We start from the raw sequence: 16,165 nt of genomic DNA, 5'->3' as shown, positions 1-16,165 counted from the left end.
CAAGTAGCTGTCGAACTCACAGAATGAAACTGAACGCAATGCCATTTTACTCGTAGCATCGTCAGGCCACCGCTCATGGCAAAGGCAGTGAAATTGACAAGAAGAGCGGGGTAGTAGTTGCGCTAAGAAGGATAGCACGCTTTTCTGTACCTCTCTTTGTTTTAACTTTCTGAGCGTGTTTTTAATCCAAACATATCATATCTATATGTTTTTGGAATCAGGAACCGACAAGGAATAAGATGAAAGTGTTTTTAAATTGATTTCGACAATTTAATTTTGATAATAATTTTGATATATTTAATTTTCAGAGCTTGTTTTTAATCCGAATATAACATATTTATATCTTTTTGGAATCAGCAAATGATGGAGAATAAGATAAACGTAAATTTGGATCGTTTTATAAATTGTTATTTTTTTTTACAATTTTCCGATTTTTAATGACCAAAGTCATTAATTAATTTTTAAGCCACCAAGCTGAAATGCAATACCGAACCCCGGGCTTCGTCGAAGATTACTTGACCAAAATTTGAACCAATTTGGTTGAAAAATGAGGGCGTGACAGTGCCGCCTCAACTTTCACGAAAAGCCGGATATGACGTCATCAAAGACATTTATCCAAAAAATGAAAAAAACGTTCGGGGATTTCATACCCAGGAACTCTCATGTCAAATTTCATAAAGATCGGTCCAGTAGTTTAGTCTGACACACACGCACGCACACACGCACGCACATACACCACGACCCTCGTTTCGATTCCCCCTCGATGTTAAAATATTTAGTCAAAACTTGACTAAATATAAAAAGACCTTTTGCTTTAAGAAGCTCTAGCTGTGGCTATGTTATTCTGCAACATGATATTAGCTTTCAACAACATGATATTAGCTTTTAACAACATGATATTAGCTTAACATGATATTAGCTTTTAACAACATGATATTAGCTTTTAACAACATGATATTATGAGTTATTCCTAATATGCTGACTGTTCAACAACATGATATTAGCTTTTAACAACATGATGTTAGCTTAACATGATATTAGCTTTTAACAACATGATATTAGCTTTTAACAACATGATATTATGAGTTATTCCTAATATGCTGACTGTTAGCAAATCATTTGCTAACAGTCAGCATATTAGAAATAACGGTTTTATTACCGTTTAATTCGACCAAAAGAAATTTTGAAGCAACCCCGCGAATTAGACAGAACAGCCGCAATGGGAACTTGAGCGCTTCTACCTGATTATGCCTGTCAGTCAAAGAATTCTCGTGACCTGAGTCAGCCAATCAGAGTAACACACCTGACGTGATGAATATTCACACGTCAAATGCCTTTGACACACAACAATTTCACAAGATAAACCATGTTGAACATGCGTTTCAGTTGCTTCGCTTTTTCTCGTTGAACAGAGAGCGACAGATTTAGAACCGACTCCAGACGGATGAGAAATGACGTAAAGATACATTTGATGTAAAGCGAGTGGCGCAATTTCACTTGATTTTTCCGAACTTTGATAATTTAGATTTCAAGTGAGCGGTCGGCATTGCACACTCAGACGATGGGCGGTGCCTTGCTGTTCCGTTACGCACCCACCGACAAAACTCGCTTTTCGGTATTTTTTCGATAAAGAGAGTATTACCTGACAGCATTTGAAGTGTCATTCTTTAAAATAAATCACGCTGATATTGTTAAATTACATTATTACTTTGTCTTGTTAATTTTTAGTGTGATAAACAAAAAGGGTCCCTGCCTGAACGTTATAACGTTTAGAGGGTCACCTAGAATCCGTCCTGATTGGTCAAAAAGCCATATGGGGCACTGAATTGGTAATAATAGCTTTTAACAACATGATATTACCTTTCAAGCATTTGGTGTTTTGATTAGCATAGATGAGTGTAAGGCCTTTCTGGGAACACTTCTGAGTGGGTGAATGGATGATGCATTGCAACAAAAGTTCTTGTGATATTGTTTGAATGCGCTAGGTTACAGCCAATATCTTGTTTCTTAACTGTTTTTAAGAACTCCTATAAAGTTCTGTCACTTTTCTAACACATGCTGTCTGTAGTTGTGTTTTTCAAACATTGTATCTCTGGTTTTGTGAAATAAAATAAATGTTTTGCTTGTGTTCCAGCCTCAATGAATGCCTGGACTCTGACCCTTCAGCAGAGGAACTGATGTACAACACGGCCACACGTCACAGGTAACTGGACACTAACACAATTAAGTTTGTAACTTTTTAGAGGGAGCGTAGCTGTTGCGCTTTCCAAAGATTCCATGAATGGTATTGGAACCCTTGTAGAGTAGAACTTGTTTAGTGTGCACTTCAGGGGAAGATTTTTAAAGGGACTAATACTATGATGGACTTCACAATAAGTATCCTAGTATAATGACATTCAACCACCTTGAATAGGTTTTCATGGCAGGTGCATTAGAAAAATAAGACTTGTTTTTTGTCAGGCTCTACTATTGTTGAGAGCATTTGAGTTTTGCATTCACAGTACAGTACTCTTTGTGGATGTGATATTTCATTCTTTTTTCTTCTTCTGATTTTGTGTTATAATATGTATATTTGTGCTTGTTGCAGCCACAGACGCCGAATCTCGGTGTACACACGAGCTGTCCTGGACTTCAACTTCAGTGCTGCCCCTCTAGGCAGTGAACCCTGCACTGTCTCCCTCATGTTTGAGAACACTGGCACCGTGGCCACAGAATGGTCGGTCTTAAGTTGGGTGTTTCTGGATTGACTGGCTTTGGTTTTGAAGAAAAGTGTTGTTCATCAGAGCGACAGACAGAGAGAAATGTGTGTGTGTCTGACTTTTCCGAGTTAATTTGTTCAAGGCTTACATAAAATTTGTGAACATTTGTTTGTATTATGAGAATTTGCTTGCTTCAGCCACAGACACCAAATCTCAGTGTACACAAGAGCCTCAGTCCGCTCAGTGTATGTTGACATCAATTTGTACATTTGTTTCTCACCCAAAACAAATAATGATGAGAACAAAAGTGATAATTGTGTGTGTCTGTATGTCTGTGTACTTGTGACTTTATCTATAAGGGAGGAACAAGTGATAATTGTGTGTGTCTGTATGTCTGTGTACTTGTGACTTTATCTATAAGGGAGGAACAAAAGTGATAATTGTGTGTGTCTGTATGTCTGTGTACTTGTGACTTTATCTATAAGGGAGGAACAAGTGATAATTGTGTGTGTCTGTATGTCTGTGTACTTGTGACTTTATCTATAAGGGAGGAACAAAAGTGATAATTGTGTGTGTCTGTATGTCTGTGTACTTGTGACTTTATCTATAAGGGAGGAACAAGTGATAATTGTGTGTGTCTGTATGTCTGTGTACTTGTGACTTTATCTATAAGGGAGGAACAAGTGATAATTGTGTGTGTCTGTATGTGTGTGTACTTGTGACTTTATCTATAAGGGAGGAACAAGTGATAATTGTGTGTGTCTGTATGTCTGTGTACTTGTGACTTTATCTATAAGGGAGGAACAAGTGATAATTGTGTGTGTCTGTATGTCTGTGTACTTGTGACTTTATCTATAAGGGAGGAACAAGTGATAATTGTGTGTGTCTGTATGTCTGTGTACTTGTGACTTTATCTATAAGGGAGGAACAAGTGATAATTGTGTGTGTCTGTATGTCTGTGTACTTGTGACTTTATCTATAAGGGAGGAACAAGTGATAATTGTGTGTGTCTGTATGTCTGTGTACTTGTGACTTTATCTATAAGGGAGGAACAAGTGATAATTGTGTGTGTCTGTATGTCTGTGTACTTGTGACTTTATCTATAAGGGAGGAACAAGTGATAATTGTGTGTGTCTGTATGTCTGTGTACTTGTGACTTTATCTATAAGGGAGGAACAAGTGATAATTGTGTGTGTCTGTATGTCTGTGTACTTGTGACTTTATCTATAAGGGAGGAACAAAAGTGATAATTGTGTGTGTCTGTATGTCTGTGTACTTGTGACTTCTATATATATATATATATACGACTTGTGTCTGTCTGTGTGTCTGTGTGTGTGTCTGTGTGATTGATCGCCATGCACGGCCAAAGTTCTCGATGGATCTGCTTCAAATTTGGTGGGCTTATTGACAGAGACCCCGGACACAACCTGATCGATGAGATATTTCAACACGTGCTCTCAGCGCGCAGCGCTGAACCGATTTTCGTTTTTCACTGCACGTTACTATTTTTAGATCTCCCTTCCTTCGTGCGCTGGCGTCAATCGATATTCCCGTTTGTACGTTTATATTTAGAAGGTCACTGCACGTTACTATTTTTAGATCTCCCTTCCTTCGTGCGCCGGCGATGCCGGCGTACACCCGGCAAAGCCGGGTCCCCGGCGACGGCCGGGTATTCGGCTCTACTTCTTCCCGGCGAAGCGGGTAATCATCTAGTATATATATATACGACTTGTGTCTGTCTGTGTGTCTGTGTGTGTGTCTGTGTGTGTGTCTGTGTATCTGTGTCTTCGCGATGCACGGCCAAAGTTCTCGATGGATCTGCTTCAAATTTGGTGGGCTTATTCAGAGAGACCCCGGACACAACCTCATCGATGAGATATTTCAACACGTGCTCGCAGCGCTGAACCGATTTTGGTTCTACCTCAGCTATTTTGGTTCCACCTCAGCTACCCGGGCCCCCATACCGACACACCAAAGCCAAAGTTCTGGGTGGATCTTTTTCAAATTTGGACACCGTATTCAGCTACACCCCGGACACAATATCATCGATGAGATATTTCAACACGTGCTCTCAGCGCGCAGCGCTGAACCGAATTTGGTTTTTGTGTTCATTTCACCATTATAAGTAACTCTTCCTTATCTTCTCATCTTCTCCATGTTTTCAGCGTTTACCTCCCTTCCTTCGTATGGTGCACTTTTGTATGAAGGGGGCATCTTCGGATATTCCCGGCGTTCTGTTACTATTTTTAGAAGGTCACCGCAGTGTCCAGAACGTAAATTGGACCCGTAAATTATCCTCACTGTAAAAGTGCAAAGGTCGAATCAATTTATAGCCACGCGAAAAATACACTGTCATCTATCTCTCTATAGATACGGCTTCTCTGTGTTTGTGTGTGTGTGTGTGTGTGTGTGTGTGTCTATATGTGAGCAACACCTGTGCATTGTTCAGTTCTGTTTGTGATGTGGTCTGGCGGCTTTTGTGTAATTTTATGTACTGGCCTTCCTTTGAGAAGCCATAACAGTTCAAAAGGGCTTAGAGATAAGCTCTAACTTGCTCAGTCCTGTTTGAGTGGAGTTCGCCTCCAAAGGTGATTAACACGGTTACATTCGTCGACAAGGATGGGACTCGATATGGTCAGGAATGGCATTATGGCCACTGAATCATTTTCGTGCTGTTCCCATTCCACGAATCTGGGAGGGACCTAAGCTTGGCGGGTCCATTGTTCGGACCCGGCAAAGCCGGCGTACGGCTCTAAGTACTTCTTCCCGGCGAAGCCGGCTACCCGGCGAAGCGGGTATTCATTCTAGTTATCTATAAGGGAGGAACAAAAGTGATAATTGTGTGTGTCTGTATGTCTGTGTACTTGTGACTTTATCTATAAGGGAGGAACAAAAGAGAATAGGAAAAGACATACATCAAGCCATATTTTCTCCTGTGTTTCCAGGGCGTTCCTGTTTCCCTGTGATCTGCATCAAAAGCCATATTTTCTCCTGTGTTTCCAGGGCGTTCCTGTTTCCCTGTGATCTGCAGCTGGAGCTGGAGTACTGGGCAGAGACTGGAGAGTTTGACAAGGACGAGCTCCACGAGGTCAGTTGGACATTTTTTGTTATGCTACCGCCCTCTCCCGTTTAAGATTGAACAATTGAATTAGATTTCCCCCATTTGTACATGCACCCAAATCAGAAACTTCCGTCAAACTTGCTTGGCCTTTCCCTTTCCCAATTACCTGACAGGTTATGTTATGAAAGGCATGACAGATAAGCCATACACACTAAAGTCAGACCAAAACTTACTTAGCCTTTCCCTTTCCCAATTACCTGACAGGTTATGTTATGAAAGGCATGACAGGTAAGCCATACACACTAAAGTCAGACCAAAACTTGCTTAGCCTTTCCCTTTCCCAATTACCTGACAGGTTATGTTATGAAAGGCATGACAGATAAGCCATACACACTAAAGTCAGACCAAAACTTGCTAAGCCTTTCCCTTTCCCAATTACCTGACAGGTTATGTTATGAAAGGCATGACAGGTAAGCCATACACACTAAAGTCAGACCAAAACTTGCTTAGCCTTTCCCTTTCCCAATTACCTGACAGGTTATGTTATGAAAGGCATGACAGATAAGCGATACACACTAAAGTCAGACCAAAACTTGACTTTTTAAAATGTGGCAAACCAAACAGTTTCTTAAAGCATGTGAAATACAAGAAATGAACAAGGACTTCCCCCTAAATCAGCGTATGGCTGCATGAATGGCAGGGTAAAACTGGTCATACACGTACAAATCCACTGGTGAACGTGGGAGTTTCAGCCCATGAACAAGGAAGAAAAAGAAGAACAAGGACTGCATCACATTCTTTGAAGAGTCATTATTCTGCACGTATTACTGATCAACTGCTTTCATACATGTTTCTACCTACAGATGAAGGTGATGGACAACAAGCTGTTTGCCATCTCACCCAAGAAGGGGATGCTTCAGCCCGGCACCACACAGACTGTGACCTTCACCTACCATCACACCATGGCCGGTACTGACCGACTGCCCGTGCTGCTCAAGATTGCTAAGGGCAGAGAGATTTTGGTAAGAGCGTCGATTATGATTGTTTTGATTGATGTTACGTGATTACGTACTCCAGATTGCTAAGGGCAGAGAGATTTTGGTAAGAGCGTCGATTATGATTGTTTTGATTGATGTTACGTGATTACGTGCTCCAGATTGCTAAGGGCAGAGAGATTTTGGTAAGAGCGTCGATTATGATTGTTTTCATTGATGTTACGTGATTACGTACTCCAGATTGCTAAGGGCAGAGAGATTTTGGTAAGAGCGTCGATTATGATTGTTTTCATTGATGTTACGTGATTACGTACTCGAGATTGCTAAGGGCAGAGAGATTTTGGTAAGAGCGTCGATTATGATTGTTTTCATTGATGTTACGTGATTACGTGCTCCAGATTGCTAAGGGCAGAGAGATTTTGGTAAGAGCGTCGATTATGATTGTTTTCATTGATGTTACGTGATTACGTACTCCAGATTGCTAAGGGCAGAGAGATTTTGGTAAGAGCGTCGATTATGATTGTTTTCATTGATGTTACGTGATTACGTATTCCAGATTGCTAAGGGCAGAGAGATTTTGGTAAGAGCGTCGATTATGATTGTTTTGATTGATGTTACGTGATTACGTACTCCAGATTGGTGGTCAAACATACGTGAAGAATTTGTTTGTTTGGATTTAAAGATACCATATGGTTTCCATCTTTCTGTCTTTTTTTTTGATAGAAATGTGCCAAATTATTTCTCCTCTTTCTTTTATTTTTGAACGGTTTACTCTGCTACTGCTGTTGTTTTCTGTCTTTAGTTGCAAAGAAACATTTTTGTCATATGTATCTAATGTCTAATGTCTAAAGCACATCCTTTTCGTCTGTCAATCAACGTGATTTGTTATTCAATTTGGCTGTTTGGTTTCTGCGTTCCAGCTGAACTTTATCGGTGTGACGGTGGAGCCAGACAGACGCTACATCCACTTCCCCTCCAACAAACACATGTTCACCCCTGTGCCTGTGGGTGAGAAGACCAGTCCCAAACAGGTCAGTTTTGTTTTGTTTCCCAAAACTATACACTGTGGCCAGGTCTGGTCCCCGCTCTGTACATAAAATTTCTCAAATGAATTGAAATGAACGCGTCTGGAATACCTATTAACTTAATGGGGCCGGGTAGCTCAGGGGGTAGAGCACTGGACTTGTGATCCCAGCGTCCCAGGTAGCTCAGGGGGTAGAGCACTGGACTTGTGATCCCAGCGTCCCAGGTAGCTCAGGGGGTAGAGCACTGGACTTGTGATCCCAGCGTCCCAGGTAGCTCAGGGGGTAGAGCACTGGACTTGTGATCCCAGGGTCCCAGGTAGCTCAGGGGGTAGAGCACTGGACTTGTGATCCCAGGGTCCCAGGTAGCTCAGTGGGTAGAGCACTGGACTTGTGATCCCAGGGTCCCAGGTAGCTCAGGTGGTAGAGCACTGGACTTGTGATCCCAGCGTCCCAGGTAGCTCAGGGGGTAGAGCACTGGACTTGTGATCCCAGCGTCCCAGGTAGCTCAGGGGGTAGAGCACTGGACTTGTGATCCCAGCGTCCCAGGTAGCTCAGGGGGTAGAGCACTGGACTTGTGATCCCAGCGTCCCAGGTAGCTCAGGGGGTAGAGCACTGGACTTGTGATCCCAGCGTCCCAGGTAGCTCAGGGGGTAGAGCACTGGACTTGTGATCCCAGCGTCCCAGGTAGCTCAGGGGGTAGAGCACTGGACTTGTGATCCCAGCGTCCCAGGTAGCTCAGGGGGTAGAGCACTGGACTTGTGATCCCAGCGTCCCAGGTAGCTCAGGGGGTAGAGCACTGGACTTGTGATCCCAGCGTCCCAGGTAGCTCAGGGGGTAGAGCACTGGACTTGTGATCCCAGCGTCCCAGGTAGCTCAGGGGGTAGAGCACTGGACTTGTGATCCCAGCGTCCCAGGTAGCTCAGGGGGTAGAGCACTGGACTTGTGATCCCAGCGTCCCAGGTAGCTCAGGGGGTAGAGCACTGGACTTGTGATCCCAGGGTCCCAGGTAGCTCAGGGGGTAGAGCACTGGACTTGTGATCCCAGGGTCCCAGGTAGCTCAGGGGGTAGAGCACTGGACTTGTGATCCCAGGGTCCCAGGTAGCTCAGGTGGTAGAGCACTGGACTTGTGATCCCAGGGTCCCAGGTAGCTCAGGGGGTAGAGCACTGGACTTGTGATCCCAGCGTCCCAGGTAGCTCAGGGGGTAGAGCACTGGACTTGTGATCCCAGCGTCCCAGGTAGCTCAGGGGGTAGAGCACTGGACTTGTGATCCCAGCGTCCCAGGTAGCTCAGGGGGTAGAGCACTGGACTTGTGATCCCAGGGTCCCAGGTAGCTCAGGGGGTAGAGCACTGGACTTGTGATCCCAGCGTCCCAGGTAGCTCAGGGGGTAGAGCACTGGACTTGTGATCCCAGGGTCCCAGGTAGCTCAGGGGGTAGAGCACTGGACTTGTGATCCCAGGGTCCCAGGTAGCTCAGGTGGTAGAGCACTGGACTTGTGATCCCAGCGTCCCAGGTAGCTCAGGGGGTAGAGCACTGGACTTGTGATCCCAGCGTCCCAGGTAGCTCAGGGGGTAGAGCACTGGACTTGTGATCCCAGGGTCCCAGGTAGCTCAGGGGGTAGAGCACTGGACTTGTGATCCCAGGGTCCCAGGTAGCTCAGGGGGTAGAGCACTGGACTTGTGATCCCAGGGTCCCAGGTAGCTCAGGTGGTAGAGCACTGGACTTGTGATCCCAGGGTCCCAGGTAGCTCAGGGGGTAGAGCACTGGACTTGTGATCCCAGGGTCCCAGGTAGCTCAGGTGGTAGAGCACTGGACTTGTGATCCCAGGGTCCCAGGTAGCTCAGGGGGTAGAGCACTGGACTTGTGATCCCAGGGTCCCAGGTAGCTCAGGGGGTAGAGCACTGGACTTGTGATCCCAGGGTCCCAGGTAGCTCAGGGGGTAGAGCACTGGACTTGTGATCCCAGGGTCCCAGGTAGCTCAGGGGGTAGAGCACTGGACTTGTGATCCCAGGGTCCCAGGTAGCTCAGGGGGTAGAGCACTGGACTTGTGATCCCAGGGTCCCAGGTAGCTCAGGGGGTAGAGCACTGGACTTGTGATCCCAGGGTCCCAGGTAGCTCAGGGGGTAGAGCACTGGACTTGTGATCCCAGGGTCCCAGGTAGCTCAGGGGGTAGAGCACTGGACTTGTGATCCCAGGGTCCAAGGTAGCTCAGGGGGTAGAGCACTGGACTTGTGATCCCAGGGTCCCAGGTAGCTCAGGGGGTAGAGCACTGGACTTGTGATCCCAGGGTCCCAGGTAGCTCAGGGGGTAGAGCACTGGACTTGTGATCCCAGGGTCCCAGGTAGCTCAGGGGGTAGAGCACTGGACTTGTGATCCCACGGGTCCCAGGTAGCTCAGGGGGTAGAGCACTGGACTTGTGATCCCAGGGTCCCAGGTAGCTCAGGGGGTAGAGCACTGGACTTGTGATCCCAGGGTCCCGGGTAGCTCAGGGGGTAGAGCACTGGACTTGTGATCCCAGCGTCCCAGGTAGCTCAGGGGGTAGAGCACTGGACTTGTGATCCCAGGGTCCCAGGTAGCTCAGGGGGTAGAGCACTGGACTTGTGATCCCAGCGTCCCAGGTAGCTCAGGGGGTAGAGCACTGGACTTGTGATCCCAGGGTCCCAGGTAGCTCAGGGGGTAGAGCACTGGACTTGTGATCCCAGGGTCCCAGGTAGCTCAGGGGGTAGAGCACTGGACTTGTGATCCCAGGGTCCCAGGTAGCTCAGGGGGTAGAGCACTGGACTTGTGATCCCAGGGTCCCAGGTAGCTCAGGGGGTAGAGCACTGGACTTGTGATCCCAGGGTCCCAGGTAGCTCAGGGGGTAGAGCACTGGACTTGTGATCCCAGGGTCCCAGGTAGCTCAGGGGGTAGAGCACTGGACTTGTGATCCCAGCGTCCCAGGTAGCTCAGGGGGTAGAGCACTGGACTTGTGATCCCAGCGTCCCAGGTAGCTCAGGGGGTAGAGCACTGGACTTGTGATCCCAGCGTCCCAGGAAGCTCAGGGGGTAGAGCACTGGACTTGTGATCCCAGCGTCCCAGGTAGCTCAGGGGGTAGAGCACTGGACTTGTGATCCCAGCGTCCCAGGTAGCTCAGGGGGTAGAGCACTGGACTTGTGATCCCAGCGTCCCAGGTAGCTCAGGGGGTAGAGCACTGGACTTGTGATCCCAGCGTCCCAGGTAGCTCAGGGGGTAGAGCACTGGACTTGTGATCCCAGCGTCCCAGGTAGCTCAGGGGGTAGAGCACTGGACTTGTGATCCCAGGGTCCCAGGTAGCTCAGGGGGTAGAGCACTGGACTTGTGATTCCAGGGTCCCAGGTAGCTCAGGGGGTAGAGCACTGGACTTGTGATCCCAGGGTCCCAGGTAGCTCAGGGGGTAGAGCACTGGACTTGTGATCCCAGGGTCCCAGGTAGCTCAGGGGGTAGAGCACTGGACTTGTGATTCCAGGGTCCCAGGTAGCTGAGGGGGTAGAGCACTGGACTTGTGATCCCAGGGTCCCAGGTAGCTGAGGGGGTAGAGCACTGGACTTGTGATCCCAGGGTCCCAGGTAGTTCAGTGGGTAGAGCACTGGACTTGTGATCCCAGGGTCCCAGGTAGCTCAGGGGTAGAGCACTGGAATTGTGATCTTAGGGTCCCAGGTAGCTCAGGGGGTAGAGCACTGGACTTGTGATCCCAGGGTCCCAGGTAGCTCAGGGGGTAGAGCACTGGACTTGTGATCCCAGGGTCCCAGGTAGCTCAGGGGGTAGAGCACTGGACTTGTGATCCCAGGGTCCCAGGTAGCTCAGGGGGTAGAGCACTGGACTTGTGATCCCAGGGTCCCAGGTAGCTCAGTGGGTAGAGCACTGGACTTGTGATCCCAGGGTCCCAGGTAGCTGAGGGGGTAGAGCACTGGACTTGTGATTCCAGGGTCCCAGGTAGCTGAGGGGGTAGAGCACTGGACTTGTGATCCCAGGGTCCCAGGTAGCTGAGGGGGTAGAGCACTGGACTTGTGATTCCAGGGTCCCAGGTAGCTCAGGGGGTAGAGCACTGGACTTGTGATCCCAGGGTCCCAGGTAGCTCAGGGGGTAGAGCACTGGACTTGTGATCCCAGGGTCCCAGGTAGCTCAGGGGGTAGAGCACTGGACTTGTGATTCCAGGGTCCCAGGTAGCTGAGGTGGTAGAGCACTGGACTTGTGATCCCAGGGTCCCAGGTAGCTCAGGGGGTAGAGCACTGGACTTGTGATCCCAGGGTCCCAGGTAGCTCAGGGGGTAGAGCACTGGACTTGTGATTCCAGGGTCCCAGGTAGCTGAGGGGGTAGAGCACTGGACTTGTGATCCCAGGGTCCCAGGTAGCTGAGGGGGTAGAGCACTGGACTTGTGATTCCAGGGTCCCAGGTAGCTGAGGGGGTAGAGCACTGGACTTGTGATCCCAGGGTCCCAGGTAGCTGAGGGGGTAGAGCACTGGACTTGTGATCCCAGGGTCCCAGGTAGCTCAGGGGGTAGAGCACTGGACTTGTGATTCCAGGGTCCCAGGTAGCTGAGGTGGTAGAGCACTGGACTTGTGATCCCAGGGTCCCAGGTAGCTCAGGGGGTAGAGCACTGGACTTGTGATCCCAGGGTCCCAGGTAGCTCAGGGGGTAGAGCACTGGACTTGTGATTCCAGGGTCCCAGGTAGCTGAGGTGGTAGAGCACTGGACTTGTGATCCCAGGGTCCCAGGTAGCTCAGGGGGTAGAGCACTGGACTTGTGATCCCAGGGTCCCAGGTAGCTCAGTGGTAGAGCACTGGACTTGTGATCCCAGGGTCCCAGGTAGCTGAGGGGGTAGAGCACTGGACTTGTGATCCCAGGGTCCCAGGTAGCTCAGGGGGTAGAGCACTGGACTTGTGATCCCAGGGTCCCAGGTAGCTCAGGGGGTAGAGCACTGGACTTGTGATCCCAGGGTCCCAGGTAGCTCAGGGGGTAGAGCACTGGACTTGTGATCCCAGGGTCCCAGGTAGCTCAGGGGGTAGAGCACTGGACTTGTGATCCAACGGGTCCCAGGTAGCTCAGGGGGTAGAGCACTGGACTTGTGATCCCAGGGTCCCAGGTAGCTCAGGGGGTAGAGCACTGGACTTGTGATTCCAGGGTCCCAGGTAGCTCAGGGGGTAGAGCACTGGACTTGTGATCCAACGGGTCCCAGGTAGCTCAGGGGGTAGAGCACTGGACTTGTGATCCCAGGGTCCCAGGTAGCTCAGGGGGTAGAGCACTGGACTTGTGATTCCAGGGTCCCAGGTAGCTGAGGTGGTAGAGCACTGGACTTGTGATCCCAGGGTCCCAGGTAGCTCAGGGGGTAGAGCACTGGACTTGTGATCCCAGGGTCCCAGGTAGCTCAGGGGGTAGAGCACTGGACTTGTGATTCCAGGGTCCCAGGTAGCTGAGGTGGTAGAGCACTGGACTTGTGATCCCAGGGTCCCAGGTAGCTGAGGTGGTAGAGCACTGGACTTGTGATCCCAGGGTCCCAGGTAGCTCAGTGGTAGAGCACTGGACTTGTGATCCCAGGGTCCCAGGTAGCTGAGGGGGTAGAGCACTGGACTTGTGATCCCAGGGTCCCAGGTAGCTCAGGGGGTAGAGCACTGGACTTGTGATCCCAGGGTCCCAGGTAGCTCAGGGGGTAGAGCACTGGACTTGTGATCCCAGGGTCCCAGGTAGCTCAGGGGGTAGAGCACTGGACTTGTGATCCCAGGGTCCCAGGTAGCTCAGGGGGTAGAGCACTGGACTTGTGATCCCAGGGTCCCAGGTAGCTCAGGGGGTAGAGCACTGGACTTGTGATCCCAGGGTCCCAGGTAGCTCAGGGGGTAGAGCACTGGACTTGTGATCCCAGGGTCCCAGGTAGCTGAGGGGGTAGAGCACTGGACTTGTGATCCCAGGGTCCCAGGTAGCTGAGGGGGTAGAGCACTGGACTTGTGATCCCAGGGTCCCAGGTAGCTCAGGGGGTAGAGCACTGGACTTGTGATCCCAGGGTCCCAGGTAGCTCAGGGGGTAGAGCACTGGACTTGTGATCCCAGGGTCCCAGGTAGCTCAGGGGGTAGAGCACTGGACTTGTGATCCAACGGGTCCCAGGTAGCTCAGGGGGTAGAGCACTGGACTTGTGATCCCAGGGTCCCAGGTAGCTCAGGGGGTAGAGCACTGGACTTGTGATCCAACGGGTCCCAGGTAGCTCAGGGGGTAGAGCACTGGACTTGTGATCCCAGGGTCCCAGGTAGCTCAGGGGGTAGAGCACTGGACTTGTGATCCCAGGGTCCCGGGTAGCTCAGGGGGTAGAGCACTGGACTTGTGATCCCAGCGTCCCAGGTAGCTCAGGGGGTAGAGCACTGGACTTGTGATCCCAGGGTCCCAGGTAGCTCAGGGGGTAGAGCACTGGACTTGTGATCCCAGCGTCCCAGGTAGCTCAGGGGGTAGAGCACTGGACTTGTGATCCCAGGGTCCCAGGTAGCTCAGGGGGTAGAGCACTGGACTTGTGATCCCAGGGTCCCAGGTAGCTCAGGGGGTAGAGCACTGGACTTGTGATCCCAGGGTCCCAGGTAGCTCAGGGGGTAGAGCACTGGACTTGTGATCCCAGGGTCCCAGGTAGCTCAGGGGGTAGAGCACTGGACTTGTGATCCCAGGGTCCCAGGTAGCTCAGGGGGTAGAGCACTGGACTTGTGATCCCAGGGTCCCAGGTAGCTCAGGGGGTAGAGCACTGGACTTGTGATCCCAGCGTCCCAGGTAGCTCAGGGGGTAGAGCACTGGACTTGTGATCCCAGCGTCCCAGGTAGCTCAGGGGGTAGAGCACTGGACTTGTGATCCCAGCGTCCCAGGAAGCTCAGGGGGTAGAGCACTGGACTTGTGATCCCAGCGTCCCAGGTAGCTCAGGGGGTAGAGCACTGGACTTGTGATCCCAGCGTCCCAGGTAGCTCAGGGGGTAGAGCACTGGACTTGTGATCCCAGCGTCCCAGGTAGCTCAGGGGGTAGAGCACTGGACTTGTGATCCCAGCGTCCCAGGTAGCTCAGGGGGTAGAGCACTGGACTTGTGATCCCAGCGTCCCAGGTAGCTCAGGGGGTAGAGCACTAAACTTGTGATCCCAGGGTCCCAGGTAGCTCAGGGGGTAGAGCACTGGACTTGTGATCCCAGGGTCCCAGGTAGCTCAGGGGGTAGAGCACTGGACTTGTGATCCCAGCGTCCCAGGTAGCTCAGGGGGTAGAGCACTGGACTTGTGATCCCAGGGTCCCAGGTAGCTCAGGGGGTAGAGCACTGGACTTGTGATCCCAGCGTCCCAGGTAGCTCAGGGGGTAGAGCACTGGACTTGTGATCCCAGCATCCCAGGTAGCTCAGGGGGTAGAGCACTGGACTTGTGATCCCAGCGTCCCAGGTAGCTCAGGGGGTAGAGCACTGGACTTGTGATCCCAGGGTCCCAGGTAGCTCAGGGGGTAGAGCACTGGACTTGTGATCCCAGGGTCTCAGGTAGCTCAGGGGGTAGAGCACTGGACTTGTGATCCCAGGGTCCCAGGTAGCTCAGGGGGTAGAGCACTGGACTTGTGATCCCAGGGTCCCAGGTAGCTCAGGGGGTAGAGCACTGGACTTGTGATCCCAGGGTCCCAGGTAGCTCAGGGGGTAGAGCACTGGACTTGTGATCCCAGGGTCCCAGGTAGCTCAGGGGGTAGAGCACTGGACTTGTGATCCCAGCGTCCCAGGTAGCTCAGGGGGTAGAGCACTGGACTTGTGATCCCAGGGTCCCAGGTAGCTCAGGGGGTAGAGCACTGGACTTGTGATCCCAGCGTCCCAGGTAGCTCAGGGGGTAGAGCACTGGACTTGTGATCCCAGGGTCCCAGGTAGCTCAGGGGGTAGAGCACTGGACTTGTGATCCCAGCGTCCCAGGTAGCTCAGGGGGTAGAGCACTGGACTTGTGATCCCAGGGTCCCAGGTAGCTCAGTGGTCACGGGTTCCAATCCAGGCGGGGACAGAGACTGGTCAACTTTATGTGTAGACTCAGAGACTGGTCAACTTTATGTGCAGACTCAGAGACTGGTCAACTTTATGTGCAGACTCAGAGACTGGTCAACTTTATGTGCAGACTCAGAGACTGGTCAACTTTATGTGCAGACTCAGAGACTGGTCAACTTTATGTGCAGACTCAGAGACTGGTCAACTTTATGTGCAGACTCAGAGACTGGTCAACTTTATGTGCAGACTCAGAGACGGTGTCCATGTCCCACCCTCGTGTCACCACAGTGGCACGTAAAAGTGCAGGTGGCTGATTAAACCTAAACACGCATACACCTGTGTGTCTCATCTAAAGTCGGGGTAAAGTCGGGGTAAAGTCGGGGTAACACTAGGGAACATGCTCCCAATGGT

The 16,165-nt window shown here is 50.4% G+C and overlaps 1 protein-coding gene across 2 annotated transcripts in view; it reads left to right on the top strand.

Annotated features, from left to right (window-relative positions):
- LOC138960415 (cilia- and flagella-associated protein 65-like) overlaps positions 1-16,165 on the top strand; it is a 131,491-nt gene that overhangs the window by 87,530 nt on the left and 27,796 nt on the right. For both annotated transcript variants that reach the window (XM_070332324.1, XM_070332323.1), the window contains exons 27-31: positions 2,135-2,203; positions 2,588-2,716; positions 5,703-5,787; positions 6,624-6,782; positions 7,676-7,786. In XM_070332324.1, coding sequence (XP_070188425.1) covers positions 2,135-2,203; positions 2,588-2,716; positions 5,703-5,787; positions 6,624-6,782; positions 7,676-7,786 — 553 coding nt within the window. The remainder of the gene's footprint in view (positions 1-2,134; positions 2,204-2,587; positions 2,717-5,702; positions 5,788-6,623; positions 6,783-7,675; positions 7,787-16,165) is intronic.

Source organism: Littorina saxatilis, linkage group LG2 (assembly GCF_037325665.1).
Source record: "Littorina saxatilis isolate snail1 linkage group LG2, US_GU_Lsax_2.0, whole genome shotgun sequence".
Lineage (NCBI taxonomy): Eukaryota > Metazoa > Mollusca > Gastropoda > Littorinimorpha > Littorinidae > Littorina > Littorina saxatilis.
Note: the sequence above shows the minus strand (reverse complement) of the source record. Positions and strands in the feature narration are given on the sequence as shown.